Raw genomic sequence first — 26,648 nt, 5'->3', positions numbered from 1 at the left:
CACAAACACACACACACACACCCCACTGAAATGCAATTGGGATTTAAAAAAAATAAGAACCACAAGAGAACACAATTATAAGTTTGATGATTTAAACAATATTGCCATTTTATACATACAAATTGTGAAATCTGAAAAATTGAATAACATTTTACAGAAATTAAGAACACTTATACATGCCTGCAGTTGTTTCTGATCATGATGCTGTGAATGAAGTACAAGCTTCTTTTTGGCAAATATTCATACACATTGGTGATAAACGAGTATAATTCCTAAGCACCTAATGAAGATAACTAACATTAAATGCTCTCTCGTGTAATAATAAGGCATTACATAACACCTTGCTTGCATAGTCATTTCATCTACAGTAGAAACGTCTTTCTGGAGTTGAAGTTTTTAATTAGATATTCAAGACAGGAGCTGCTTAATCTGAACTTGATCAGCCACATCACTGAAGGATTTGGTACTTGCCAGGAAGATGGATAGAGGCTGTCAGTAAAATGAACCACAGCCGTTGAAGAAATCAGTAGGAACCTTTTAGTCAACTGAGTGTAGCACATGGCTAATAACATTTTTCCACTCTGTGTATTGCACAGTACCCACAGGAGAGGAAGACTGGCAAAGTGTTAATAAAATGAACTTAAAACATCTTGAATGCATTTCCTGGCAACTTTTCATGCATTATTGCTGTTTTTTTACACATGTTTCATATTCAACTTAGTGAGTTAATATAATGTCTCAATATGGTCATGCATAGATCATTTATGAACTAACAACATAATTACATTCTATTTACATATAATAAACCCTAATCTATTTTCCTGATTGTAAATTCTAAGTTTCCATAACTAGATAACAAAGTCTGTTCAAGGTTATTAGACCTAATTTCTTCTCCCCACAAGTTAAATCATTAAATCTAACAAAGAAAGAAAAATATTGATTTTCTTGGGTCCAGAGTCACCAAGAAGCTTTTCCAAGACTAGATGAATCTTATTGATTTCAGAGAACTTCAGGCTTTGGCCAATTGTGTGGAATATAAGACTCAATTGAAAATGAACATTGGAAATACTGGTGTTACAAACCAAGAATAAACAATGAACAATATTTCTTTGTCTTCCACATCTATGGGTGATTCAAAGCCTACTTGTATATTTACCTTGCATATGAAAAACAAGCTCTGGTCTTCAGAATTAGCCAGAACCATTTCAATCTTCAGTAGACCTGAACATTTACTTATGGATATGACAGAAGGTTTGTTCCATGATAAAATACACAAGCTGGGAGTAAAGGGAAGAACAGGAGAAGTCACAACAAGGATTAAGAGAGTACCTAATGATTTCTTCAAGTGAAATTTTCTTATCCTAGAAAACTACCATGAAGAACACCACAAACCTCCTGGATCTTCCTCTTAGTTTAAGAAAAATGGAATAAAACAGCACCAGAGACTGAAGTTACTTATCTTTCTCTATTTTAAAATAGCATCTAGATTGTGACTGTAAACTTACTACTAGGACAATTTACTCAGAAATTGTCATGACCCTACTATCCTTCATAGAAAGCATTTGCTTATACTGATAGGTCATGATTTTTACTGTTGCTGTCGTTCATTGATTTTTGTTTTTTCCTAGTAGGTGTTTTCTTCATGAATATTTTCTCAGAACTATTTCTTTAAAATAACCTACCCTATTTAAAACGCAAACTACCAGATCTAATTTGCCATCATCCATTCTTCACTCCCTGAATGCTATTGCTTTTCAGTGGGTTATAGTTAAAATGACGCATAATCTCAAAGCAGCTCTACTAATCATGCTGTGGGTGGAGGTTTTATGAAAAATAGACCATGCTCATCCTGCTGAGTTTGTATACTTAGAATGCATTTGGAAATCAGCTTGAAGGTCTGTTAGTGTATTTGATTAGATTTCACATGATAGTGTAAAGTAGGAAGATATAGTCAAAGGAAATAAATCCACAAAGAGGGATAAAATTAAACTAAAGACATGTTGAAGTCACAAAATAATTAAATTTCATCATATCAGCTATAATCAGTTTGAGGAAGATACTGTAATGTTTAAATTATCATTTATATGTACATTGGTTTTAATTTTTCTGCAGGAAAACAGTTGTATGCCCTATCATCGATGTGATTAGTGATGATACCTTTGAGTATATGGCTGGGTCAGACATGACTTATGGGGGTTTTAACTGGAAACTGAATTTCCGCTGGTATCCTGTTCCCCAAAGAGAAATGGATAGGAGGAAAGGAGACAGAACATTACCTGTCAGGTATGCAGATCATTTCTTCCAAAGGATTGTGTGCATATTCCCATAATAATTAAGGAATATTATACATTTGTGTTTCTTATTTTTTATTATTTTAAAGTCATATACTTATTATTCAGATACAAATATACACATTATGAACTTTTATATGATTACATAAAAATAAATGGCAATATAAAATCTAGTTTAAATTAGCATAAGCAAACATAAGTACTGGCAGAATTACCAAAAATCTTTTAAAGTATTATGTATTCTTAAATTCAAGATATTTTTATTATGGATTTTCTAAAGTGACAGAAATGTGCTGGCCTGGGCACTCCAAGTAAGTATATATCTTGCTTAAAAATATATGCTTTATAAAAGAAGTGTTCTCAAAATTGGAATCCAAAAATGTTTTGGATGTCTAAATTTCTAAATATTCTAAATTTACCACCTTTCAAGAGCTATCTTCTTTATAGATTCAATAGATCCATTTGGAAAGTTTTAATGTATTAGTAATTATGAAGGATTTGTTTGTTACAAATTACTTCGACTAGTACTTAATTTGAAACATTTATTAGTAAAATATGGGCTTACTCTTAATACAAACAGGGAATAGCCTACGCATTTTTAACTGTCTAGGTAAGTATTATGCACTTTATTAACACAAAAGTGTCACCTTCCTACTTTAATACATTACTGTGGACTTCTTACCTGCAGCTAAAAATTGATTTCCTGAAAAATATTTTGGGAGGTGTTCACTAGTTTAGCTCTTTAAAAGTGAATTTGGCAAATTGTCATTTTGTTGGGACAATAGAGAAATACTCTAGCTTCTAAAACAATATACAGTAAGTCCTCACTTAATGTTGTCCTTAGATTCTTGGAAACTGTGAATCTAAGAGAAATGACTGACAGCAAGTACTCTAATAATGTTGTTTATTTGAATGTTGTTTCATTGTAACATTAATGAGAAAAATTTTTATACTTCATTTTACTTAAAGTTGCAGTTTCTAAGAACCTATTAATGACATTAAGTGAGGATTTACTTGATATATAATCCATTATCTAGACAAGAATGCCTAGTAACGTACTGAGGGAATGATTAACCTATTGTCAACTGCATAATTATATAATGAATTGATTAAAATTAAACTCTAAGAATTGGCCAATAGAAAAGAACAGCTACAATTATTTGTTATTAAACAATTAAATATTGAGATCTGTTAACCTCTTAAGGAGATCTACTAATACTACATCAAAGAGAAAAATAAAATGTGGCTCCTCACATTTGCATAAAGTCATGTAAATTATCATGTCAATATATGAAATGTGATTTAGTAGTCCTTAAATCTTGTATAATTTTCAAATTCACCAAGTGTGATTGATTTTTGCCTTAACAAGCTGAGGAAATACAGTGGCTTATATTACCATCAATTATTACAAATGCTATTTTCCCAAATTCTCATTATATTTAGTGTTAGCTGATTTTTAAACTTTCCAAGTGAAAACCATCAAAATGCTTGATCAATACACTTAAATATAGATAATGTGTTTACTCCTTTGAAAATGATGTTTATAGGAATGCATGTTTGCACTCATTAAAAAACACATTGGCAAAAGACATGTTTTAAATTATTTTCTCACAGAGTCAAAGGTAAATAATAAGAGGTAGCCAACATTCATAGTAAGAAACTACTGATCTCATTCATAAAATAAAGATCTGTATAGAAATCAATGATTATTACTCATCTTTTATCAACTAAAACCAAGGATGAATCATCTAACTTGCTGTATTTTAACGACAAGTTTTGGCTTTATTGTAGTGACATGAAAACTGATAAAATCTCAGTATATTTGGTTTTCCTCAGTAACTGCACATCATTCCATTTTCTAAAATGCTGAGGAAGCTGGAGCAAGAGAAACAGAGAAGTCTCAGTCTTTGCTGAAGTTTCTAGATTTTTATGGCAAAAGGTTAATTAATTCACAGGCTCTGTTGTAACAGCCAGCAGGTAATTTTCATCAGCATAGCTGTAATGTGAACTTTCTTCCTACTTGTAATCTATTATTTGAAGATGTGATCATTTTTCTCACATTTGTACAAACAGATAAATCATGCTAGGTGTTGAAGATAAATTTTTTCCTACTTGATTAACAGAATTCTGAATAGCTAAAGTGATTAAAATGAAGTTGCAATTTTAGTTTTCTTTGTGCAATGCTTCATTTAAAATGTCAGTTATGACAGAACTTTGTAGTCATTATAATTGGCTAGTCATCATTTAGAAATACAATCATGCATCTGCATACATTGAGAACCAACTTGAACTTATGACCTAAACACAGTTATACCACATTTAAACATTTAAAGTAAAGCTTATAATGGTTATTCTTTTTTTTTTTTTTCTTTTGGAGATAGTCTCACTCTGTTGCCCCATGTAGAGTGCAGTGGCATCGTCATAGCTCAATTATTCTATTGTCAGCCACTGGGCTTTGATATTTTCATTTTCATAATGAATTGAGTTTGTGAAATACTTGGTGTTTTTGAAATTGTGAATATGTAATGACAATATACATAATCCTGAATATATAGGTTTCTTTAATCAGTAAAGTTTCCTTGACATTTTAGTGACAAAATTATATGACATTTCAGGAGTATCTCAATTATGTGTGTAACAATAGAGTAATCAGCTTGTTAAACGAAAGGTCATAAATTAGTAGCTTGTGTGCCAAGTGTGCTCTGTAGAAGTGTTTCATTCGGCCTACATAATGTTTTACATTTTCAATAATTACCAACATTTTAAAAATGAGACATTTTAAATAAAAATCTGGATTTCCAGCTATGGGAAAGTCAGAAGATCTCGCTACAATGGCGCAGCACTCCTACTTGGCACCATCAGGTGGAGTGGAGTAAAAACTGCCCATATAGAAGTGGCATGAAAATTTATTCCAGTCCCCACAACTCCTTATAGTTTTGTCCCTTACTCTGAGGCTTAGGGTGAGCTGTCATTTGTCATCATTCTTGTATTTGGAGAAATATTTCTTGGTATCTGTGTTTCAAGCAAAGTTGGGAAAAATATATTTCTTGGAACCAATACACTTCATATAATTAACTTTTTCTGGATATAATATTTTAAATTTTTTGGCCCTCAACTTGAGGCACAGGAAATGGCTTGAGTTTGAAACTCATCAAACACATTAGCCCTGTATGAATATTCATATATGTTACCTAATGGAATAGGCAACTAGTAGCAAAGTTATCTGAAAATACAGATAATCTTCCAAATCACTTAACTAATATGGGGATGTATTATGCATTTTTTCTGACACATACAAATTTGAGGTGATTTGGTTTAGGCTATTGAAATCAGTTTCATTCCATATGCAAATACACATTCATACACACTGTTGGACGCTGTGCTAGGTGCTGCACATATAAAGATGGATAAGGCAATCTATGCTCTAAAATTGCTCACTGTCTGGCACTGGCCATGTGTATGCTGGATGAGGGAAGGAGGCCAGCGTAAGTAGCCAAGCATGGATGCACAGGAATAACTATGTCTACTGCTAGAGTGATGTGGACTTCTAGAAAAGAGCCTGTCTTAAATCTTATTGACTGCTTTGGTCTCTTAACAATGCCCTGTAAATAAACCTCAGTAAATAATTATAAGAATAAGTTGTTTCCACTTTAATTTCTCACTGATTAAGATAGATTTCTTTATTAGAAACCTACAAGTTATTTTCAAGTCTATTTAACATTTTTACCCTTCACATCTTACCTTATGGACTCGTTTATATTTAGTCATTGTTAATATTCTTAATATGACTTTCTTCATTTTTACTGGAAGTACCAAGTTATGTGTATTCCTAAAGTAAAGAAAAAGAGTTTTAGATTTTGTTTTAATACTTGTTATAGTAACAAATCAAACATAGATGTAATTATTAGTTTTTGTTTCTGACCTATTTAACTTAATTTTATATTCCTTTTTTATTAACACTTGTCCGATCTCATACATTTATTTTTCAAGCAATTAGAATTTAGGAATATATAAAAGAGATCAAATAAATAACATTATTAATAATATCTTAGATTACAATTGTTGCACTTTATCATGAAAAACTCATGGAATGTTCACATATATTATCTCCTGCATCATTCTAGTATGATTATAGAAGAAGCATTGAAGCTGGCTTTGGAGGATCTGGTTTTATTTCAAGCTCCTCTAATTGGGAATTTACCAAGTTTTCTAAACTGTAAAATGGAAAATTATTCTCCCTGCCTTGCTTAACTCATGAAGTGTTGTAAAATATTAAAATAAGAACTATACTTGACAGGAATTAGATTTTAAATTCATTTCTGATAATGTAATATGTATACATTGCAAAATAAATGTAACAATTACCTAAAAACATAAAGAAGCAGAAACCCAATAAGCCATCTCTTTTAATGTTTTATTTTCTTCTAGAACATTTTTATCCAATTTGTCCACAATTTAAAAGTTGATATATCTTCAGTTTTTCTATACCACCACATATTTTTCACAAATAAAGATGTTAATGGCTGCTGTCTTACTTACCTAGCTCTTCCTCTATTTTTTGTAGCTAAAGTGCATTAAAACTTTATTTACTGTGTTTTTACATTTTATTTTTACCAGTTATTTCTTCTTTATCCACAATTTTTACATATAATATGGTCTCTTTAGAAATATGCAATTGAATAATACGAAATTTATTTTAATATTCTTGATACTTCTGCCAGTTTGATTTCCCCACCCAAAAAATCATCACTAGCTTCAATTTATAATTTCTTTAGTAAGTATAATAAATAAAAAAATACAATTCATGTAAATATAAGATAAAGTTTCTTATATTTAATAGTAACTAACAATTTACTTATTAATTTTTATCTGTGAGATTTTCTTTATTAGACTTTTCTCAGTCCAACTGTAATATTTGCTTGGATTGAAGGAAAGAAGCAGAAATAGATACTACCAAAGTCTTTAAAACACTTCTATAAAATAAAAGATATTAAAGCAACATTACAAGCATAACAAAGACTTTGAAAGAGAGAGTTGAATTTTGGAATGCTCAACTGGTCCACATTCTTGCTTACTCATGTTAAAAACTAATATGTGTTGATTTTGAGAGAAGTAAAAAATTCCCACTTCAGATGAAATCTTTGTATCTTCTTTGGGAGAAATAGCACATTTATATAATATTACTACATAATGGCTTAGGGGATAATTTACAAGACTTTTCTTATTAGTCTGTTAAACTGAGAAGAAAACAGGATATAGAATAGAAAGCTTTCAGAGTGATGAATTAAATATCATATTTATATACTACATAGTTTTATCAAATTAACCAGAATATTTTAAAACATCTGATTCCAGCTAGTCAGTCCCATTGTTTATTTTAACCTCTCATAACCATGAAATGAAAGTCAAAGGAAAGATTAAAATTTGCACTCACTACTGTACATCCTTGTGGAAGCTTAGGGTTTTATCAGGTTATGGGGATTATAAAAAAAGGATTTAGGGAAAAAGAGAAAAATAACTACTCCCTTATTGGAAATATAAGTCCTTAAGCACAGGTTAAAGTATTCTATTCTCATACTTGTTGGTAAATGGGTTCGTTGGCAGCAAAACAAATCATTTGCCAGTACTAAGCAGAACTTTATATTTTTTCCTAGCCTTTAAAAATAGCATTGAGGCCGGGCGCAGTGGCTCACGCCTGTAATCCTAGCACTCTGGGAGGCCGAGGCGGGTGGATCGCTCAAGGTCAGGAGTTCGAGACCAGCCTGAGCAAGAGCGAGACCCCGTCTCTACTAAAAATAGGAAGAAATTATCTGGCCAACTAAAATACATATAGAAAAAATACATATAGAGTAAAATACATATAGAAAAATACATATAGAAAAAATACATAGAGAAAAAATTAGCCGGGCATGGTGGTGCATGCCTGTAGTCCCAGCTGAGGAGTAGGAGGCTGAGGCAGTAGAATTGCTTAAGCCCAGGAGTTTGAGGTTGCTGTGAGCTAGGCTGACACTACGGCACTCACTCTAGCCAGGGCAACAAAGTAACACTCTGTCTCAAAAAAATAAATAAATAAATAAATAAATAAAAATAGCATTGAAATTGTTTGTATTCCATAAACTCCACAGGATTTGAGTAAGCTTCCCTGCTCAGGGCCTAAGCCAACATAAACCCTTAAAGTAACAGTTTCTTCTCTATGGAAAGCTGCATCTTTATACCCAAACATATGTTCAGATCATTGTAATAGTGTGCAATATTCCACCAAACTTACATTTTTATCTGTAAAAATCTTTAATCACATTCAACATTTGATTATTCATCACTCTGATAGAAGAATATTTGTCCTTTTGGTTCCTTTCTCTCTCCTCTGCTATCTGCATTTGTTATAGTGAGCAGGATAAAGAAGGAAGGAGAGAAACTCACAACATTTAATTTTCTTTTAGTTTCTAAGCCTGCAAAATGGTTAACTGAATGAAGCCATTAGATTTTATGATTTAAAAAAATCAACAGCATATGAATATTTCAGCTATTCATGTCTCATATTTGTATGTTATAAAATGCTTATTTTATTATTTTTATGATTTATAATATATGGGAAATGTTATTAATACACATCTAAATACTAACATTCTAGCTAGGTATGTGTTATTTGGACATTATAAATAACAGCCCAGAGCCGAGCTATAGTCTGTCAAACTTTCTTTGGCAATTTTCTTCAAAGAAGTTAGTTATTTGCCAAGTAAGAGTAAATGGAATCCTGATATAGCAAAGAAAAAAATTAGTGAGAAGGAAGGATGTTTCAATAACTTTGTAAGAAATTGCTTCTGAAGAACTGTATAAAATTCACAGGAAAACATGGTGCATGATATGGATAAACTGAGAGATGACTGATTTGTAGATGCTTAGACAGAGAGAGAGAGAGAGAGAGGGAGAGATAGAAATTTTTTTCTGTCCAGGCCACTAACTAGTTGGGAGTCCTTGAACAAGTTACTTAAACACATTGCGACTAAATTTTGTTGACCAAATCTGTATGGATTTTAGAGCTCTAAAATATTACAACTCTATTTAAAAAATTAATTGGGCCCTGCAAACAATAAAAATAAAGCTAATTATAATCTTGGCAAACACAATGTTTTCCTCTTTCTTAATAAAAATAACATCTAAAATGTACAGTACTAGCTGATGCTATTGTGAGAGAGTTACTATATAACTCATTATAATCCACATTTTAGAGGTGTTGAAACTCGAGCACAGAGTTTGAGTGACTTGCTGGAGGTCACACACTGCGGGGTTGGGTTTTGAACCCAATCAACCTACCTACAAAGTCCAGACTTCTAAATACTAAACTTGGTTGCCTCTTAGGGACTCCTTACTCTCTATCTGCTTTTCACACACATGGTGATTATCCCAGTGTGAAATACAGGATCTATTGTCTTGGTGAAAATGCAGGCATTGTGTTTTAGCATTACTAAATAACAAATGTATTGTATTATAATTTCTGTTGATTTACCAACTTCTGGTGAAAAACTTCAGTATTTTTCCAAGTGGAATGCTTACTTTTTGGAGTCCTTTACTATTTGTATCTTTTTTAAAAAATTCGATACATTTAGGAGGCACAAGTGTTTTTGTTACATAGATGAGTTGTATAATGCTGAAGTCAGGGTAAAAATACTACCAAACTGAACCCTAAAGCCTCTATTAGATGACAGAACCTTTAAAAATCTTGGAATTAGTGAAAACACCTTTTTTACTCATCAATTTAGCAGATGCGAGCAAATAACTTTTTTTGGAATTTCAGAAAAAAAATTGTAGATAATTTTAACTTTCAAATAGATTGTTCTGTGGCCATGGAAATACATTGCTCATTTCTTTGTTATTCATTCAATAAATATCTATTACTATCCTAATACTACTAAATCAATATATTGCTATTCTTGTAGAAGTGGTAAAATGTTTACAGAAATAAATATAATACTACATATGTTAAAAAGTGACAAGTGCCTTGAAAAAGACAAAGATAAGAGGGCCATAGAAAAAGGTAGAAGGGGAAGACTATATCCAGATGGGGGGGGGGAAGCAGGGGTAGTTGTGTTGAAGGCAGGCTGTATGGGATATATAACATTTGTGTTGCCTAAGATAAAGCATGTTTGAACATATAAGGGGTGAACGTTCACAAGGATAATTGAGGTGAATAATGGATGTGAGCAAATGTACCAAAGTGCGAAAATGAAAAGCTTTTACTAGCAACAGCTAAGCACTTCACATACAAGGAAATAATTAAAAGGAAATGAGAGGAGCTCATTGGGTGGTGCCAGGTCACTGATGCCAGAATAAGAATCTGGAATTTATTCCTTAACATAGATTTTTGAACATCCGGTTAACACTTTTAGAGGAAAACTGACTTAGAAAAATTAATCTGGCTACAATTTGTAGAATAAATTTTGGAAACAAAAGAATCTAGAGGCATCCATATTCCCTTAGATGCTAAGAGGATCCCAAATGCTTAGACATAGAGGAATAACACTGGATAGTGACTATCATAACATAGATAAGAGTCAAAAATACTTCAGAAAAAAAAAAAGTAGAAAGTATTTGGGAAATGACTAAATCAGGTACAAAAAGGAAGCTGAAAGGTGGTTTTGTCATTTTATACTAAGAGACTGGAAGGAAATAGAAGAGATTGAAAGTGAAGCAGATGGGTAGAAAATTCTAATTTCTATGTTACACATACTGAGCAGAGTCAGAGGATTTTTGAAGGAAAAATCTAGTGAGTAATTATAAAAGCACAACTGATACAGAGAGAAGAAGTAAGAAAACACAGATTAGGAGTTACCCTCATAGAGGTGACAGTTACAGGCGTATAATGAATGATACTACCCAGATAAAAAGCATAGAAAAAGAAAAACGCCCCTGAGAAACCCTGGGGAGGATTACATTTTTGACAAGAGAATAAGTTATTAAATGTATGTATCCTCAAAATAATATTATAGTGATATATTGTACTCATGTGAGACATGTAAAACTAGGAGCATGACCAAGGTCTGATAGCCCCTAGCAAGGGAAAGGAAGAGGAGGGGGTATCAGTAAGAATCATAAAATGAACAGTCAAATTAATAGAAGGAAAAACCTCTGTAGGACAATGCAGGGGAGCTAGAGGTGAAAAGAATTTCAATCAGGAAGGCTAACACATTATGTTATATGCTTTCAGATGAAGAAGTTAAGGAAAGGCTATTGGAGTTTAGAATCAATAGAGACCTTTCAGAAAGAAGTTATTACAGACATGGGATAGGATCTAGCTTCTAGTTAGAAGGTCAAAAGGAGTTGAGGGAGTACGTGGAAAGGATCTGTTCAGTAAGGTTACCAGTGAGGGAAGTAGTAGAAAATATATGTCCCTAGTTTGAAAGGGTAGTAAGATGGAGTGCAAATGCATTTAGGTTTAGGCTAGAACTTAATTGAGCAGGTTTGTAAGCTCAAGGGGCCAATCTAGAAATCAAAGGCATAAAACATAAATGTTATGAGCAATGTGAATGAGCAAGTGTCTTAAAGAGTAGTCAGGAGAGAGCCTGCTGAGAACACAAGAGTAAATGCTAGCGAAAGTGAGAGGAAAGAAGATACTCTTTCCTGGGAGACAAGAGGAAGGAGGAGGCCATGAGGAAGATACCTAACTTTGAGCTATGGTTTGAAATAGGTTAGATTTCATGATTGAGAGAGTTCAGATTTCATGCATTGCCTTAATCCCAGGTTCTTGCAAAGAGTCTAAAACTTTTGGGAAAGAAGCAGTTAAAAATAAGACAGGCAAATAAATAAACATAGATAAGAGAATAGTTAGCAGTTTGTGAACTAATCAATAACATGGACTTGGCCTCCTCTTATTACTTTACCGATGGGTCTCTGGGTCTTAGTAGCAGAAGTGAATGAAGTGAAGGGTAATTTTACCCAGGCACTGAGATTTACAAAAAGAGAATTGAGAATTGCAGAAAGCAAGGACAGAGAACCAAGGATGCCAACTGGTTTTTTATTGACATGGCAAAAGATTGGAGAGGAGCTGGGAAGAGGAAAAAAAAAAAATTCCTGAAGGCAGTGATTAATGTGAGAATATGGATCTAAAAAGGAAATTTAATCACCGATGAAGGATAAAAAGTGACTTCCTATGAAAATAGGAAGGATTAAAGAATAGGAAGTTGTGTTCCAAGGCAGATTTCAGAGTCAACATCTTGGATATGAAGTAGTTCCAAATGCTTTTGAAACCCAGAAGAAGGGTACGTATACCAGAATCAAAATTAAGTGAAGGACACATAAGGATTTTGTTTGAATGATTAACATCAATAACAAAAAAGATAAATTATCTAACTTTATTAACTGTTTATTATGTGTTGGGAACTGTGCTAAGTGCTTTACTTCACCTACTTACTATGTGATGGGTAGTGTTCATAGCCATCAACTGATTGTTCCCTCCCCCATCCAAATTGATTGAATTGAATTTGACATTGTATAGACACAACCTTGAAAAGCAAATAATTTCAGCTAATTCAACTATAATCAATGTTTTGCATTTTCTAGACATTCTGAATACTTAACATGAACACAGGCATATGTAACTAGTTCATTAGACATATTACAGAGCAGTTAGAACAGAACATGTGCATAACATTGGCTATGGTTATAAGTATTAAATATTATAAGGCACAGCCTCTAGACTGAGAAAACCAAATGGCATTGCAAACAAAAAAAATCTGTCTAGGAGCATCCGTCTTCAGAAAATACAGCATTTTTTGAGGAGTTGTAATTTTATTTTATTATTTTTGTTACTTGTCAAGCATAAGTGAAAGTTATTTGAATCATTCTTATGGTTAAATATAGTTTATGGTTTAAATATAGCCATTTAACACACATTTCTTACATATTTATAGGAATAATGACCAACTATAAGATGAAATACATGTATTTAAATTAAAATGTGTTAATACTTCTTTATCAGTAAGTAGATAAGTAGGTAGACACTCTGAACTGATCATTAAAAATGCATCACTTAACATTCTTAAGCATTTGGTTGCATTATGATAGGATAATTACAGCAATTTGAGTTCCTAATTTTATTAAATAGACTCTCCAGCACTGTAATACCTTACATAGTTATTGCCATAGAGTTCCAAAAACCCCATCAGGTGAGGGTCATGGCTACTTCATAATTACCATCTGTGTAGCTTTGTTAGTGTTTCTCATTATAACTCAGAAGGTCAATGATACTGTTCATGATAGGAACCTAGCAAGATGAGAAGTAATAAAACGGTTCTGAGACCTAAGCAAGGCTCTGCTACTCCAACTGACGGACAGTTAATTACCTGAGCACAAAACAGTGAGAGCACTGGGAGAAATAGAGAACTTTGCAATATGATAAATGTCCAAGTACAATATCATTTGGTGATTTTTCAATGACGGATTCTGTTTAATTAAAATGTGAACATAACCTTTGGCAGAGGAGGATATAATTTTGAGAAAAGCAAAACATTTGATTTTTATTAGCAATCTCACAGACTACTTGGATGAGCATTCCAAACCTAAGTTACTAGATCAGTGTTTTTCATCTTTGAGCAGTGCATTAGAGCAGTACATTAAAGCAGTACGTTAGAACCACCTGGGAGCTTCAGCTGATACCAAAGTCAGGGCCCACTCCAGGCCAATTAAATCTGAATCTGTGGATGGTGATACCCAAGCATGAACATCTTTTTTAAAAGGTACCTCAGTGCTACTAATGTGCTATGTAGGTTGGAAACTGCTACATTACAAGAAATATTAAAAAACCATCATTGCCAGTATGGATCTATTCGTGAGCAACTACAGTTTGCTTTTTATCTCGAATTCATATTGCATATTTAGAAAGACTCGTGTTGCTCCCCCATTAAGCATTGTCTTTAATTAATCTTTTTACATTAATTAATTCTTTAAAAACTTAACATCTGATTTCTTCGTTTCTATAGAGAAATCTCGAATGTGAGAATCAAAAGGCATTTATTCCGAGGAAAAAGTTTTAGAATCCCCGCCAAAGGTCCTTTTAAACCTCTGAATAGTATATGGGATTTATGTTTATCCATAGGGTTAGATGGTTAATTATATCCTTTTAATTAGAATAAACAATTAGATGTAAATCTCTTATGTTAAAAAATACTTTTGTAACTGTAATAATATATTTATTTCCTGCAAATATTTTATAGCATTTAATTATTTTCATATTTAAATAGACTATGGGTCTTTTCATAGAGAAACTATGTCCACAGGTTCCTAGACTTTACATTAAGATGATTTATAATTGATCACAACTGATAGTCTCATGACCAGTTAATCTCTTTAAGGACAATACAAAAGGCAAAAACCTCTGTTCACTATGCCTTTCAGAAGGAAGCTAGGAGCCCCAGTCTTAAATGGCCAGTGTTCCTTCCATGTACTATTTGATCATCTATAAGAAAAACATAGATTAATCTAAAGCAAATTTTACATAAAATGTGAGATGAAATGCTATTTATTAATTCTAAAACATCTTACATCTTGACTTTATGTTTCCAGTTTGAGATTTTTGAGTACTATTTTTTATATTTAAAATGTCTCAAAAATATTTGCTACAGTCTCATTAAATTCCACACATTGTTTTCAAAAGCTATTCTTTTCTTTTGTTTTTGTTTTCAACTAGGACCCCTACTATGGCTGGTGGCCTATTTTCTATTGACAGAAACTACTTTGAAGAGATAGGAACTTACGATGCAGGAATGGATATCTGGGGTGGAGAGAATCTTGAAATGTCTTTTAGGGTAATTGCATTTTACTTTATTTTTTGATGCTGAATATACTATGCTATAGCATGCACATATCAGACCCAGTAATTTACTGTCAAATCTTTCTTGCTAAGTGATGCAAATTACTGATCAGTTGGTCATTTGAACACATATTTAGAATACTTTCTAGAGTCCTATTGCATGCAATATTTACTGTTAAATGGGATATAGGTATTTTTAAGTTTTTAAAAATAATTCTTTAATTCACAGTAAAAAGACATTAGGGCTTTCAATTGATGAAATAAGAGGGCTTTGTATGTTTTAATAAAGTGCTACTCCATAAAATCACCTTGTGTTTTTGAACTGAAACTTGGAACTATTTATGTAATCTGAATTTGCAAGTGCTACCTGAAATTATTCTTAAACAATGTTAAGAATTACCTGTGATCAAAGGAATTCTGGATAATTCTACAAATAGCATGACTATTTTCACAATCATAGACATCATTACTTGATAAATTAGTTTAAATAAAGCAAATACAATGGTCATTTACAAAATGACCTTCCAAGTAAATGAAAATTGAGGAATAAGTATTTGTAAATATGTTACTAGGAAGTGTACAAATAATTTTAGTATTTTGCTATATTCAAAAATTTAAAATATGTACACATAAATGTGCCTTCATGATAAGAAATAGATATGCATTAACATACCGTTTTTTTCTTCAAACAACATATATTATTATTTTATATTAAGTTAATGATACTGCTGTTATTTTCCTTCCTAGAATTAAATATAAAATATTTGAAATACTCCATTGTTTTGCCCAAATTATTTATACAATAAAATTATTAGAGTTTAGATATATTTATCTATGAAGTTCAAGAGTTTTATGTTTTAAATTCTCATTTAGAAAGTAAAGTTTGTTTTTCACTAACAGTATAAATATATTTGATATGAAGTAAGAAAATCTTAAAATTTGGGAATGAGTTACCTTGAATTTCTATAATGTAGAATTTAATGGATCTTGGATAATCTAAATTATTTTAAAAAGCATTAGAATGGCTTTGTTATATTATTCTTTTGCCTAAAAAACCTTCTTATAGCCAGATGTCTAAGACAAGCATTTAATGGAATTTTATTATTTCCATATCTCAAATACTTATAGTCTGATGGAATTTTCCAAAAGAAACTCAGCACCATACTTAGGAATGTCTTCTTGTCATCAGGCCCATGGTAAATCTTTGTAAAACCTTTGAGGACATTAGGGATCCCAAACGTTTTGCTTGGTGTAGTCCTTAAAGGGAAAGAGATTAGAGATGACAGTAAAAAAATAAAAAAGAAAAAGAAAATAGGAAAGAAAGAAAAAGAAAATCCATATATTTACCCTTAGATGTAATGATGAAAGTATTTACTTATTCTTTAACCAGTAGTACTCTTTGGGTGTTATGCTAAGATTACAAAAGTTTAAAAAATTAACATAGCAATAGTTATACTATCTACGATCCTATTGCCCACCTTCTTTCTTTGCTAAAATTCTTATTCACCTCTTTTATCTCTACCTATTAAGCTTGATTCTCTGCCAATGGACTCCCCTTATTTTCATCATGTAGCTCCCAGATTGAAAGAATACCCTTCCTCTAACTGATTAGAAGATGTATTAGGAAAGAATTTAGTGGGATAATATGAGGAAGATAATACAAGGAAGATCTGATCAGGAAATGCACAGAGGTATAAATATATAAAAAAGGAAGTTATGAGGATATGGTAGGTGATGCAGATATCAGGGGGACAGATGAAATTTACTTAGTGGCCATAAAAATGATCAGATCCCTACAAAATGACACAAGAACTTTTCTATGATTAGTTATTTAGGACTATTAAGAAATACAGTTCTTATGATGACTTTTCAAAAATAATTTTTTTTTTTTTTGAGGCAGAGTCCTGCTCTATCACCCTGGCTAGAGTGCTGTGGCACAAGCCTAGCTCACAGCAACCTCAAACTCCTGGGCTCAAGCAATCCTACTGCCTCAGCCTCCTGACTAGCGGGGACTACAGGCATGTGCCACCATGCCCGGCTAATTTTTATTTTCTATATATTTTTAGTTGTCCAGCTAATTTCTTTCTTTCTTTTTTTTTTTTTAGTAGAGATGGGATCTTGCTCTTGCTCAGACTGGTCTCAAACTCCTGAGCTCAAATGATCCTCCCGCCTCAGCCTCCCAGATGCTAGGATTACAGGCATGAGCCACCGCGCCCAGCCGAAAAATAATATGTTTTTGAACAAAAGTGTTTTGAACAAAAATGTTTTAGAACATATCATTGTCTTTAGTTTCCGTGTGCTTTCGATAGAAACAAAATATGTATTTGGCTTTTTATTAGAAGCTTAATTCATGTTTTACTTTCTTCTCTGTGACATGAGTGTGTTGTTTTAATAGTCTGTACTATAGATGAGGAAGATACTGAGTAAGAGAAAATGGTAGAGCAGTACATCAGCAAAAGATTGAGACCTCCTCTTCGATCTTTAGATTAATTTTGTAACTTAATGAAATAAGAATATGTTGAAGATTTATAAGCATAAGACGTGAATCTAATATCCAGTTTAATCATTACACAACAAACGTATTGAGCAAGTGGTATGTGCTTTACTCTTTCCAGGCGCTGTTGCTACAAAGATTAATAAGGAATGATGCTTCTTTACTCTCAAAGAACTACATTCCTATGAGAGAGATGCATAGGTATTATTAACCAAAAAAGTGATAATTTCTCTTACAAATTAGTGTATGAGGGTTTTTTTGTCTATCATGTGATTATATGCAAATGAGTTAACCAGTTAACCTCAGCAGTGAAAAGGTGATTATAATAGTAACGAAGTTATTGTGGCTTTGTAGTTGTCATCTACATAGCTTCCAGTGTAAGTAGAAAAGAATTATTTAGGGCTTGCAAAATATTAAGATTCTGGCTGGCTTTAAGGGAATTTAAGCCAAACCAAAGGAATACATTGCAAGTATTTATTTATAACAGTATCACTTGATCTTTGATGCTCAAATAAGTGTAAGTACTCTAAGACATTTGAAAATTTGATGAATGCTATAAACTTCCTAAGAAAGATGCTTCTAATCTCTTTAACACAATAGATTTGAATGCTATTTGGTTGGGTTGGAATATCCCTTGAGGTCCCAGGATAAAAATCCTTGACATATAGTAATAGTGACTTCTAGTGTTTATAGTAACTAGTAAGTGAACTCAGCACTCTGAGACCAGAATCTGTGCTGTTAGATACTATATTACTACTTCCTCATTAATGTTCATCCGTCTATAACATAGCAAAGCTAAGAATTGATGGTATCAGGGGAAAGAAAGAAGCTAACATGCAAATACAATCTTCCTCCAGTTTCCAGATAGTTGACTCATCCATGACCTTATCTTTAATACGCATCCAATAGCAGTGAGACTATATACAGGTAGATCTTAATGCTTCCAAATGCTTAGGTTCAGATATACCTCCCCCCTTCGTTACACAACAGTCAACATAAATCTTAAGAACACTGTCTAAACCTAAATGTTAATTTATTTAACCAATATTTATTGAGGCCAATCGGTGGTCTGTATACAGTGGTAAACAAAATTTATGGAATTTATATTTCAAAGAGAGAAAGAGACAATAAATATGTACAATTTGTTAATATATTAGTAATGAGTGTTAAAGAGAAAAAAATAAGGAAGGGAAGAGGACCCGAAATGTTAGATATTAGAGAATGGGCAGGGGTTGAAATTTTAGATAGGAAGAAATGAGAAATGAATACTCATAAAATAATTGATAATAAAATGAATCAACTAAATTATGAATTACCATCAGGAGTATCATCTATCTTTAAATAATAATCCTGGTCTCAGGGTAATTGTCACCCAAAAAACATCACTACCAAAAAATCTATGTTTTTTTTTCTTTTTTTTTTTTTTTTTTGAGACAGAGTCTCACTCTGTTGCCCGGGCTAGAGTGAGTGCCGTGGCGTCAGCCTAGCTCACAGCAACCTCAAACTTCTGGGCTTAAGCGATCCTACTGCCTCAGCCTCCCAAGTAGCTGGGACTACAGGCATGCGCCACCATGCCCGGCTAATTTTTTGTATATATATATTTTAGTTGTCCATATAATTTCTTTCTATTTTTAGTAGAGACGGGGTCTCACTCTTGCTCAGGCTGGTCTCAAACTCCTGACCTTGAGCGATCCACCCGCCTCGGCCTCCCAGAGTGCTAGGATTACAGGCGTGAAATCTATGCTTTTCTTAAACAATAGGACAAGGACTAGCATTCCCCAAAGTATACATTATTTTGTTATTTTAAATTGGAGATAAATTTCCACTATGGAATCAAGTTAGGTCATGGAAAAGAAGAGTTTAAATGCAGCAAGGGATTCAGAAACCTGCCTCACAGCCATGAAGGGTAAACTGATGGTTATAAGTACAGACTGGGAGTCAGGAAAGCCAGAGTTTAAGACCCAGCTATGGCACTTACTACCTGTGTAAGCTTGGGTAAGATAGCATGTCCCCTAAGCTTTAGTTTGCCCATCTCTATAATGGAAAGGTTATAGCACTTTCCTCATACGTTTCTGGGAAAGATTAAATGAGATTATGTACATAGTGCTGAGTACTCTACTTAGCACTCATAAAGTGCATCATAAATGGCAGCTGTGGTGGCAGTGGTCCTAAGCTGTGCTACTTAGGGCAAATCATGGCATTCCTGAGCATCACCTAAAGTGACCTTACCCTTAATGATTATCCATGGATAATCAAACTAGAGAATGTAAATTAGAAGTCCTTTAAAAGCAGAATATGCAATATGTATATAAATTACCATTGCACTAAGTGTCAGTCAAGATGTGGTTCTAAACTCCCCTGCCCAGAAAAGAGATTAAATTAAAAAAAAAAAAAAAAAGAAAGTAAACAAATTATTTTTATACTGTTGCAACATCGTTTGAGATAATTACTAACATATAAGAACCTAGGGTGGAACATATTCTCCTACACTCATAAATCAGTTTGAATAAAGTGATTGTTGAGTTAATAAAGTAATATCATCTAGACTTAGAGTAACAGGCACTAGATTTACCTCTCTCCCCCATCACATACCTGAATCCATAAAAAAGACAAAAATATATGAAATAATGCTTTCAAGACATTGAACAACAGATCATGAAGGCCAATGGTAACTGAGAGATGAGAAACCAACAAGGAAATTCCTGCAATTGCCTCAGTTTACTGGCTTGTGAAAGTTTCTAGGCCTCAGTGACAAGAGGAAACATAGGTGCAGATCCTAGCAAACTCCATGAGTTGAGGAGATGAAGCCGAGTGTCTGGGGAGACCAAGGCAGCCAGAGTGTGGTGAACAGTGTAATAGGGAACTGGAGTACTGGACAGAGAACTCGGGAGATACACAGAGGTTCCCATCGAAGTATGTAGCTGAGTCCTCACATGTCTGTTAAGGAAACAATCTAAGTTTGAGGAAAGAACTATCAGAAAGAATTAGAGGCCTCATTGCCCAGTGATCGCTCAGGAAAATCAATAGCACCTGTAGCCTCCAGGAAGATTGATTAATGAGACATGGGGTGGAGTAAATATTGAGAAACTACATAACACACTTGTAAATAACCCATGGGACAAAGAAGAAGTCACAAGTGAAATTAATAATATTCTAAACTGAATAAAAATTAAAATATAGCATATCAAAACTTGTCACTACAGCGAACAGGATTTATTTATAGCACTAAACATCTATATTAGAAAAGGAAAAAAAAAATACCTAAAATCAGTGACCTCAGCTTCCACCTTCAGAAACTAGAAAAGAAAAAAGAGATTAATGCCCAAGTATCTAAGAAAAAGGAAATAATAAATATCAAGGCATGAATTAATGATATGTAAAAGATGAAAACTGTAGAGAAAAGTAATGAAACCAAAATCTGTTTTTTTGAAAAGATCAATACAATAGATAAATTTAAACCAAACTTAAAAATAAAAATAGATGACACAAATTATCAATGTTGAGAATAAGAAAGGTGACATCACTATAAATTTTACAGATATTTAAAGGATTGTAAAGGAATGTTATGATGTGCATTATGCCAATAAACTTGACAACTTAGTTATGATGGACAACTTCCTTAGAAGATACAAACTATCAAAGCTCAAAGGAAGAAATAAATCAATCAAATATCCCTATATCTAGTAAAGAAATGAAATTTGTAGTTCAAAAAATACTTTTCACAGGGGAAAATCCATAGCCAGATAACTTCACTGGTGAATTCTACCCAACATTTCGGATAGAAACAAGAACAGCTCTACACACACTCTTTTGGAAAATTATAAAAGAAATAATGCCTCTCAACTACTTCTACAAAGTGAGCATTACTGAAATGCCAACAGGTGACAAAGACATTACAAAAATATAAAACTACAAATCAATATTTCTTGCCCATATTGATGCAAAAATTCTAAATAAAAATTTACTAAATCAAGTCTCTCAATATGTGAAATAAATAATACATCTGCCAAATAGTTTCATTGTAAGAATGCAAGGTTGATTTAACATCTAAAAAATCCATGTAATTCACTATATTAACAAACTAAAAAAATTGATTGATCTTCTGAATAGATTCAAGAAAAGTATGTGACAAAACTCAAAGTCTACTTCTGAATTCAAAATAAAATAAATAAATAAATAAAAGGAAACGAAAAAAGCCCTGAACAAACTGTAATAATTATAGAAGACAGTTTCCTCAATTGTTATAAAGGGCTTGAATAAAAAAGCCTGCACATATTTAAGGTTAAAAGATTGAATACTTTCCCCCTAAGATCAGAAAAAGGTAAGAATTTTGGCTCTTACCACTCTTACTTAACATTCTATTTAGCCTCCCATTACAGTGGAGGTTTGAGATAATGCATTAAGGTAAGAAAAATAAAGCCATTCATATTGGGAGGAAAAAAGTAAGACTGTCATTCCAGATAACAAGATTGTCTGGGACATCCAATGGAATCCACAAAAATGCTACTAAAACAAACAAGGTCCTCATCTTATCAAAGTTGCAGGATACTAGAACAATGTACAAAAAAAAGTCAATTGTATTTCTATATACTAGCAGCAAATAGCACAAAACTAAAATTAAAATATTTTAAAAACATCAAAAACATGAAAAAGTGATTAACAAAAGATTTACAAGACTTCTATGCTAAAAGCTATATTACTGAGAGAAATTAAGGAAGACCTAAATATATAGATAGACCACATTTATTAGTTGATAGATTCAATATGATATTAAGGCATTAATCAGTTCTCCCTCAAACCATTATAGATTCAGTTCAATACTAAGTAAAACCCCTGGGGCTTTTTTTCTTCCATGTAGAAATTGACAAGTGGATTCTAAACTCTATATAGAAATACAAGAGATATAGAATAGCTAAAACATTTTAATAAAGAAAAAAGAGAACTAACAGAATATGATTTCAAAAATTATTATAAAGTTATAGTAATTGAGACTGTATGATATTGTCATAAAGACAGACAAAGGAGCAACATTGAATATCTGGAAATAAACCCACACATATATAAACATCAGATTTCCAACAAATAAGCAAAGGCTGGTCAGTAGAGAAAAACTAGTATTTTTAATAAATAGTGTTAGAAAAACTGAGTATCTGTGTGGGGGGAAAATAATTTCAATTCATACTTTGTGTCATAAACAATATTAATTCAAATTGTAAAATATAAAATTATAAAAGAAAACGTAGGAGAAAATATTTTGTGACCATTGATTAGGCAAATACTTCTAAGATACGACAGCAAAAGTATGAGCCATAAGATAACAAATTGATAAATTGTACTTCATTAAAATTAAAACCTTTTGCTTTTTAAAACCACTATTAATAGAATGAAAAGACAAGGCATTAACAGGAAGAAAATGTTAGCAAATAATATATCTGATAATGGACTTGTGTCTAAAAAGAAAAAAAGAAAAAAATCTCAAAATTCAGCAATGAGTAAACAATCATCCCAATAAAAAATGACCAAAAGATTTGAACAGACATTTCACTAAGGAAGGGATCCAGATAGCAAATAAGCACATGAGAAAATTCTTAACATTATTAGTTATTGGGGAAATGAAATTAAAAACATGAGAAAACACTACACATCTATCAGCCTAAAAATTAAAAAGCTTACCACACTGGTGACGAGGTGAAAGAACTGCACATACAATGCTGGGGATAATGTAAAGTGGTACACTAAACTCTGAAAAACAGCCTACCTATTTCTTAAACAACTCCTAGGTATTTATCCAGGGGAAAGGAAAACATGTGTTCATACAAGGAGCTCTATGCTACTGTTTACAGCAATTTATTTATAATAGCCAAAAGCCAGAAACAATTCAAATGTCCATCAGCAGGTGGATGGATATACTATGGTTTGTTGATACATAGAATACTAATCAGAAAATGCACGAACTACTAATACACCCCACAACTTAGATGAATCTTGAAATAATTATGTTGAATGAAACAAGCCAGTAAAAAAGATTATATATGAGTCCATTTATATTACATTTTACTAAATGTAATATGCTATGTGGTAGAAAGATAACATTAAAGGACAGGGCATCAGAGGATTGCGGTGGAAGAGGACGGTTGAAGAGAGGGATTACCAAGGGACATATGAAAACTTTTGAGGGTTATGGATATATTCATTATCTTGATTGCGGTGGTGGCCTCACAGGTGTCACATGTGACAAAACTTATCAAGTGGTAAAATTTAAATATATGCTTTTCATCATCTCTTAATTATACTTTAATACAAATGTTGAAAAATTAATACACACAGACACACACACAGGCATTGTCCAAAGAGAAACAAGTGGAAAAATGTAGTTCAAGGTATCTAGTCAACAACAGACCTCTATACTTAAGGCTTCATTCTAAGTATATCTTAGCCCAGTTGGTTTTAAATACCCCTGCTGATCTGATTCTAACTATCTTCCTCTCAGGACAACTGTGAGATAATATTTATTATAGTTTTTTTATAAATTGTGTCCTACATAAATATTAATATTTATTATAATTACCATTAAAATAAGCAATTTTATCAATAACTAATATTTTAATTAACAGGATGGATTTTACTTTAAATGCTCCTATTTTCTTTTCCATGCAAATCATAATGAAAACAGTGGCATATTTACCTAAAGAATATAATCAAGTGACTGTCTTCTTATGTGAAATTCATTTATTTCCAAATTGTACAGGCAGTAGATTGGAACAGAAATGAGAGCTGACATAATAAATAGTGGGAAAAATGAAAGGCAGAGGTTCCCATTGAACGGAATAGTATGGTAAATGAGGCAAGGAAGATTGTCAACCTTTTGGGGATTGTAGTATCCAGAATTTTTAAAGTATTGAAAGAAAGTAAAGACTTTTCTAAAAACGTCCACACAATTCAAAATTTTTACAAATGAAAATGTCAGTCATCATAATTTTTTAGACAGAAATAAGTTTAGACAAATGTCTAGCTGATTTATTTCTGTTAGAGTTCTTTGCCTTTCTGTAAACTTAATTCATACAAAGCTGAGGAAAGTGGATTATCTGTCAATGTGTAAAACTTGACTGTTTTTTTTTTGATCAGTTATAGAAACCAGACTATCATAGAAATATTTCAGTTAATTGAACTTAATCTAAGTTCATTTATTATCCACAATTTCGGTGGAGATGGTTTTGTGAGATACTTTTCTAAAATATGATAAACCATTCTCTTAATGTTAATATAGAAATTTATTAGTCTCTTTTTTAAAAAAAGGCATAGAGATCATAAACTGAGATCATGTTTATGTGTACCCTCCATAAAGAATATAAACCAATATTAATGATTTGGTCCAGCAAGCGTTTCTCTGGTTACATATTTGACGCAGGCTAAACCTTAAACACAGTGGAAAAAGCTTGAATTTTTAGCTTCTGTTCTTACAATTAGTTTTTCTGTCATCTGAGCCACCACTTTGCCTTGAACCATTGTTTAAACATAGCTCTTTCTTCAAGGAAGGGATTGTTTAATTTAAATCATAGAATAAAATACTTCTAGCTAGGTAAGGGATAACTGAGATAGTGCTACTAAAGACTGTCATATATGTTATATATTTTTCCAAGCATTGGGTGAGTAGTTGTCATAGAATAATATTTAATATTTCTGATAGGACTCTTTAGCCAAAACAAATGTGTTAGAATTTTTTAAAATATGAAATACTATAAATAACTAACTTTATGTGCTCCTTTAGAAAAACTCAAATGAACAGCAGGTAAATTAGACATTAGTCAAGCTTTAGAAGAACATTAGCAAACATTAGCATAACTTATATTGCTCTTAAAATTATAATAACCTAAGGCTTGGTAATTTTGATAACTACACTGCTTCATTAAAATTTTTGGTTCACAAAACCAGAATATGGGACTAGACTTATTTTAGATAGTCTTTGATAGGATGCTTCATCTTGAAAACATTCTATGTTGGAGACATTCTTATGTTTTTAGAAATATAAGACATTTTAGAAGATTTGGCTAAACTAAACCTTTGTGTTGATCTCTGGTTTTCTTTTACATTTGTTTAATTATTTACTAAAATGAAAAATAATTTGGGGATAGTCAGTACTACTCACAATTTATTTTTGGAGCATAACCACATTTTTTTTTTTTTTTTTTTACTATTTCTACAACATTCCTAACAGGTTAAAAGTGTGGAAACTCATATTAAAATAATTCAAAATAAAGCAACTAAGAATAAAGACAAAAATCAAAAGCAAGAGAAGGGCAAGAGAAACAGAGTAACAGGAAAATGGGATGAGCTGGTAGTCTTAAGTAAACATTAATTCATTCCAAGACTCCTGACAGATAAAGTGGAAAAAAAAAAGTGATAAGATTACACTAAACCTTTTTTGTAAATGAAAGGCACTGGAGTCTAAAAGACAGTGCCTATTGTATACATTATACACAAAACAGTCAATATTTTAGACCATGTTTTGGCAAACATCCAATAATACTCTTCAAATTGATGGTAGTTTTCTGGGGGTCCTCTAAGAGAAGATCCATTTCATTGCTTTCTAGTGATTTGATCTCATAAAGGATTATATCTAAGGATAAAATATCATTTAGCCTTTTTCTCCTAAAATGTCTAAATGCAGTCTAGCTTAACTGTTGGTCAACTCATATTTGAATCATCTTTCCTCTTACTAAAAATAGAACTCACATACTAAAGATACAGGCATATAGGTATTAACAGTCATGAAAACTATGATATTAACATTTTCTCCTGCTCAGACTCACCACATTTCTTCACAGGTTTGGGTCATAGATTTGCTTGTGAGTAATGTTATTAGAGAAAATAATCACTTGGATACAATTTTGTAGCAAGAAATTAAAATGTAATCAAGATACAAATTATCTAGATATTTTTGGTTATACTATTTTTATCTGTTCAACACATAAATAATGGACAATTACGGGCTACAATGTAGTCACATTGCCAGTTTATAGCAGCTGTCTTGAAACTAAACAAACTAAAAATTCTGGAG

At 32.2% G+C, this 26,648-nt stretch overlaps 1 protein-coding gene across 1 annotated transcript in view; it reads left to right on the top strand.

The window, feature by feature from the left end:
* GALNT13 (polypeptide N-acetylgalactosaminyltransferase 13) overlaps window positions 1-26,648 on the top strand; it is a 445,056-nt gene that overhangs the window by 241,449 nt on the left and 176,959 nt on the right. The window contains exons 5-6 of the mRNA XM_069472524.1: window positions 2,113-2,283; window positions 14,974-15,091. Of these exons, the coding sequence (XP_069328625.1) occupies window positions 2,113-2,283; window positions 14,974-15,091 (289 nt within the window). The remainder of the gene's footprint in view (window positions 1-2,112; window positions 2,284-14,973; window positions 15,092-26,648) is intronic.

Source organism: Eulemur rufifrons, chromosome 1 (assembly GCF_041146395.1).
Source record: "Eulemur rufifrons isolate Redbay chromosome 1, OSU_ERuf_1, whole genome shotgun sequence".
Classification (NCBI taxonomy): Eukaryota; Metazoa; Chordata; class Mammalia; order Primates; family Lemuridae; genus Eulemur; species Eulemur rufifrons.
The sequence above is the reverse complement of the archived record's forward strand: the minus strand, read 5'-3'. Positions and strand labels throughout refer to the sequence as shown.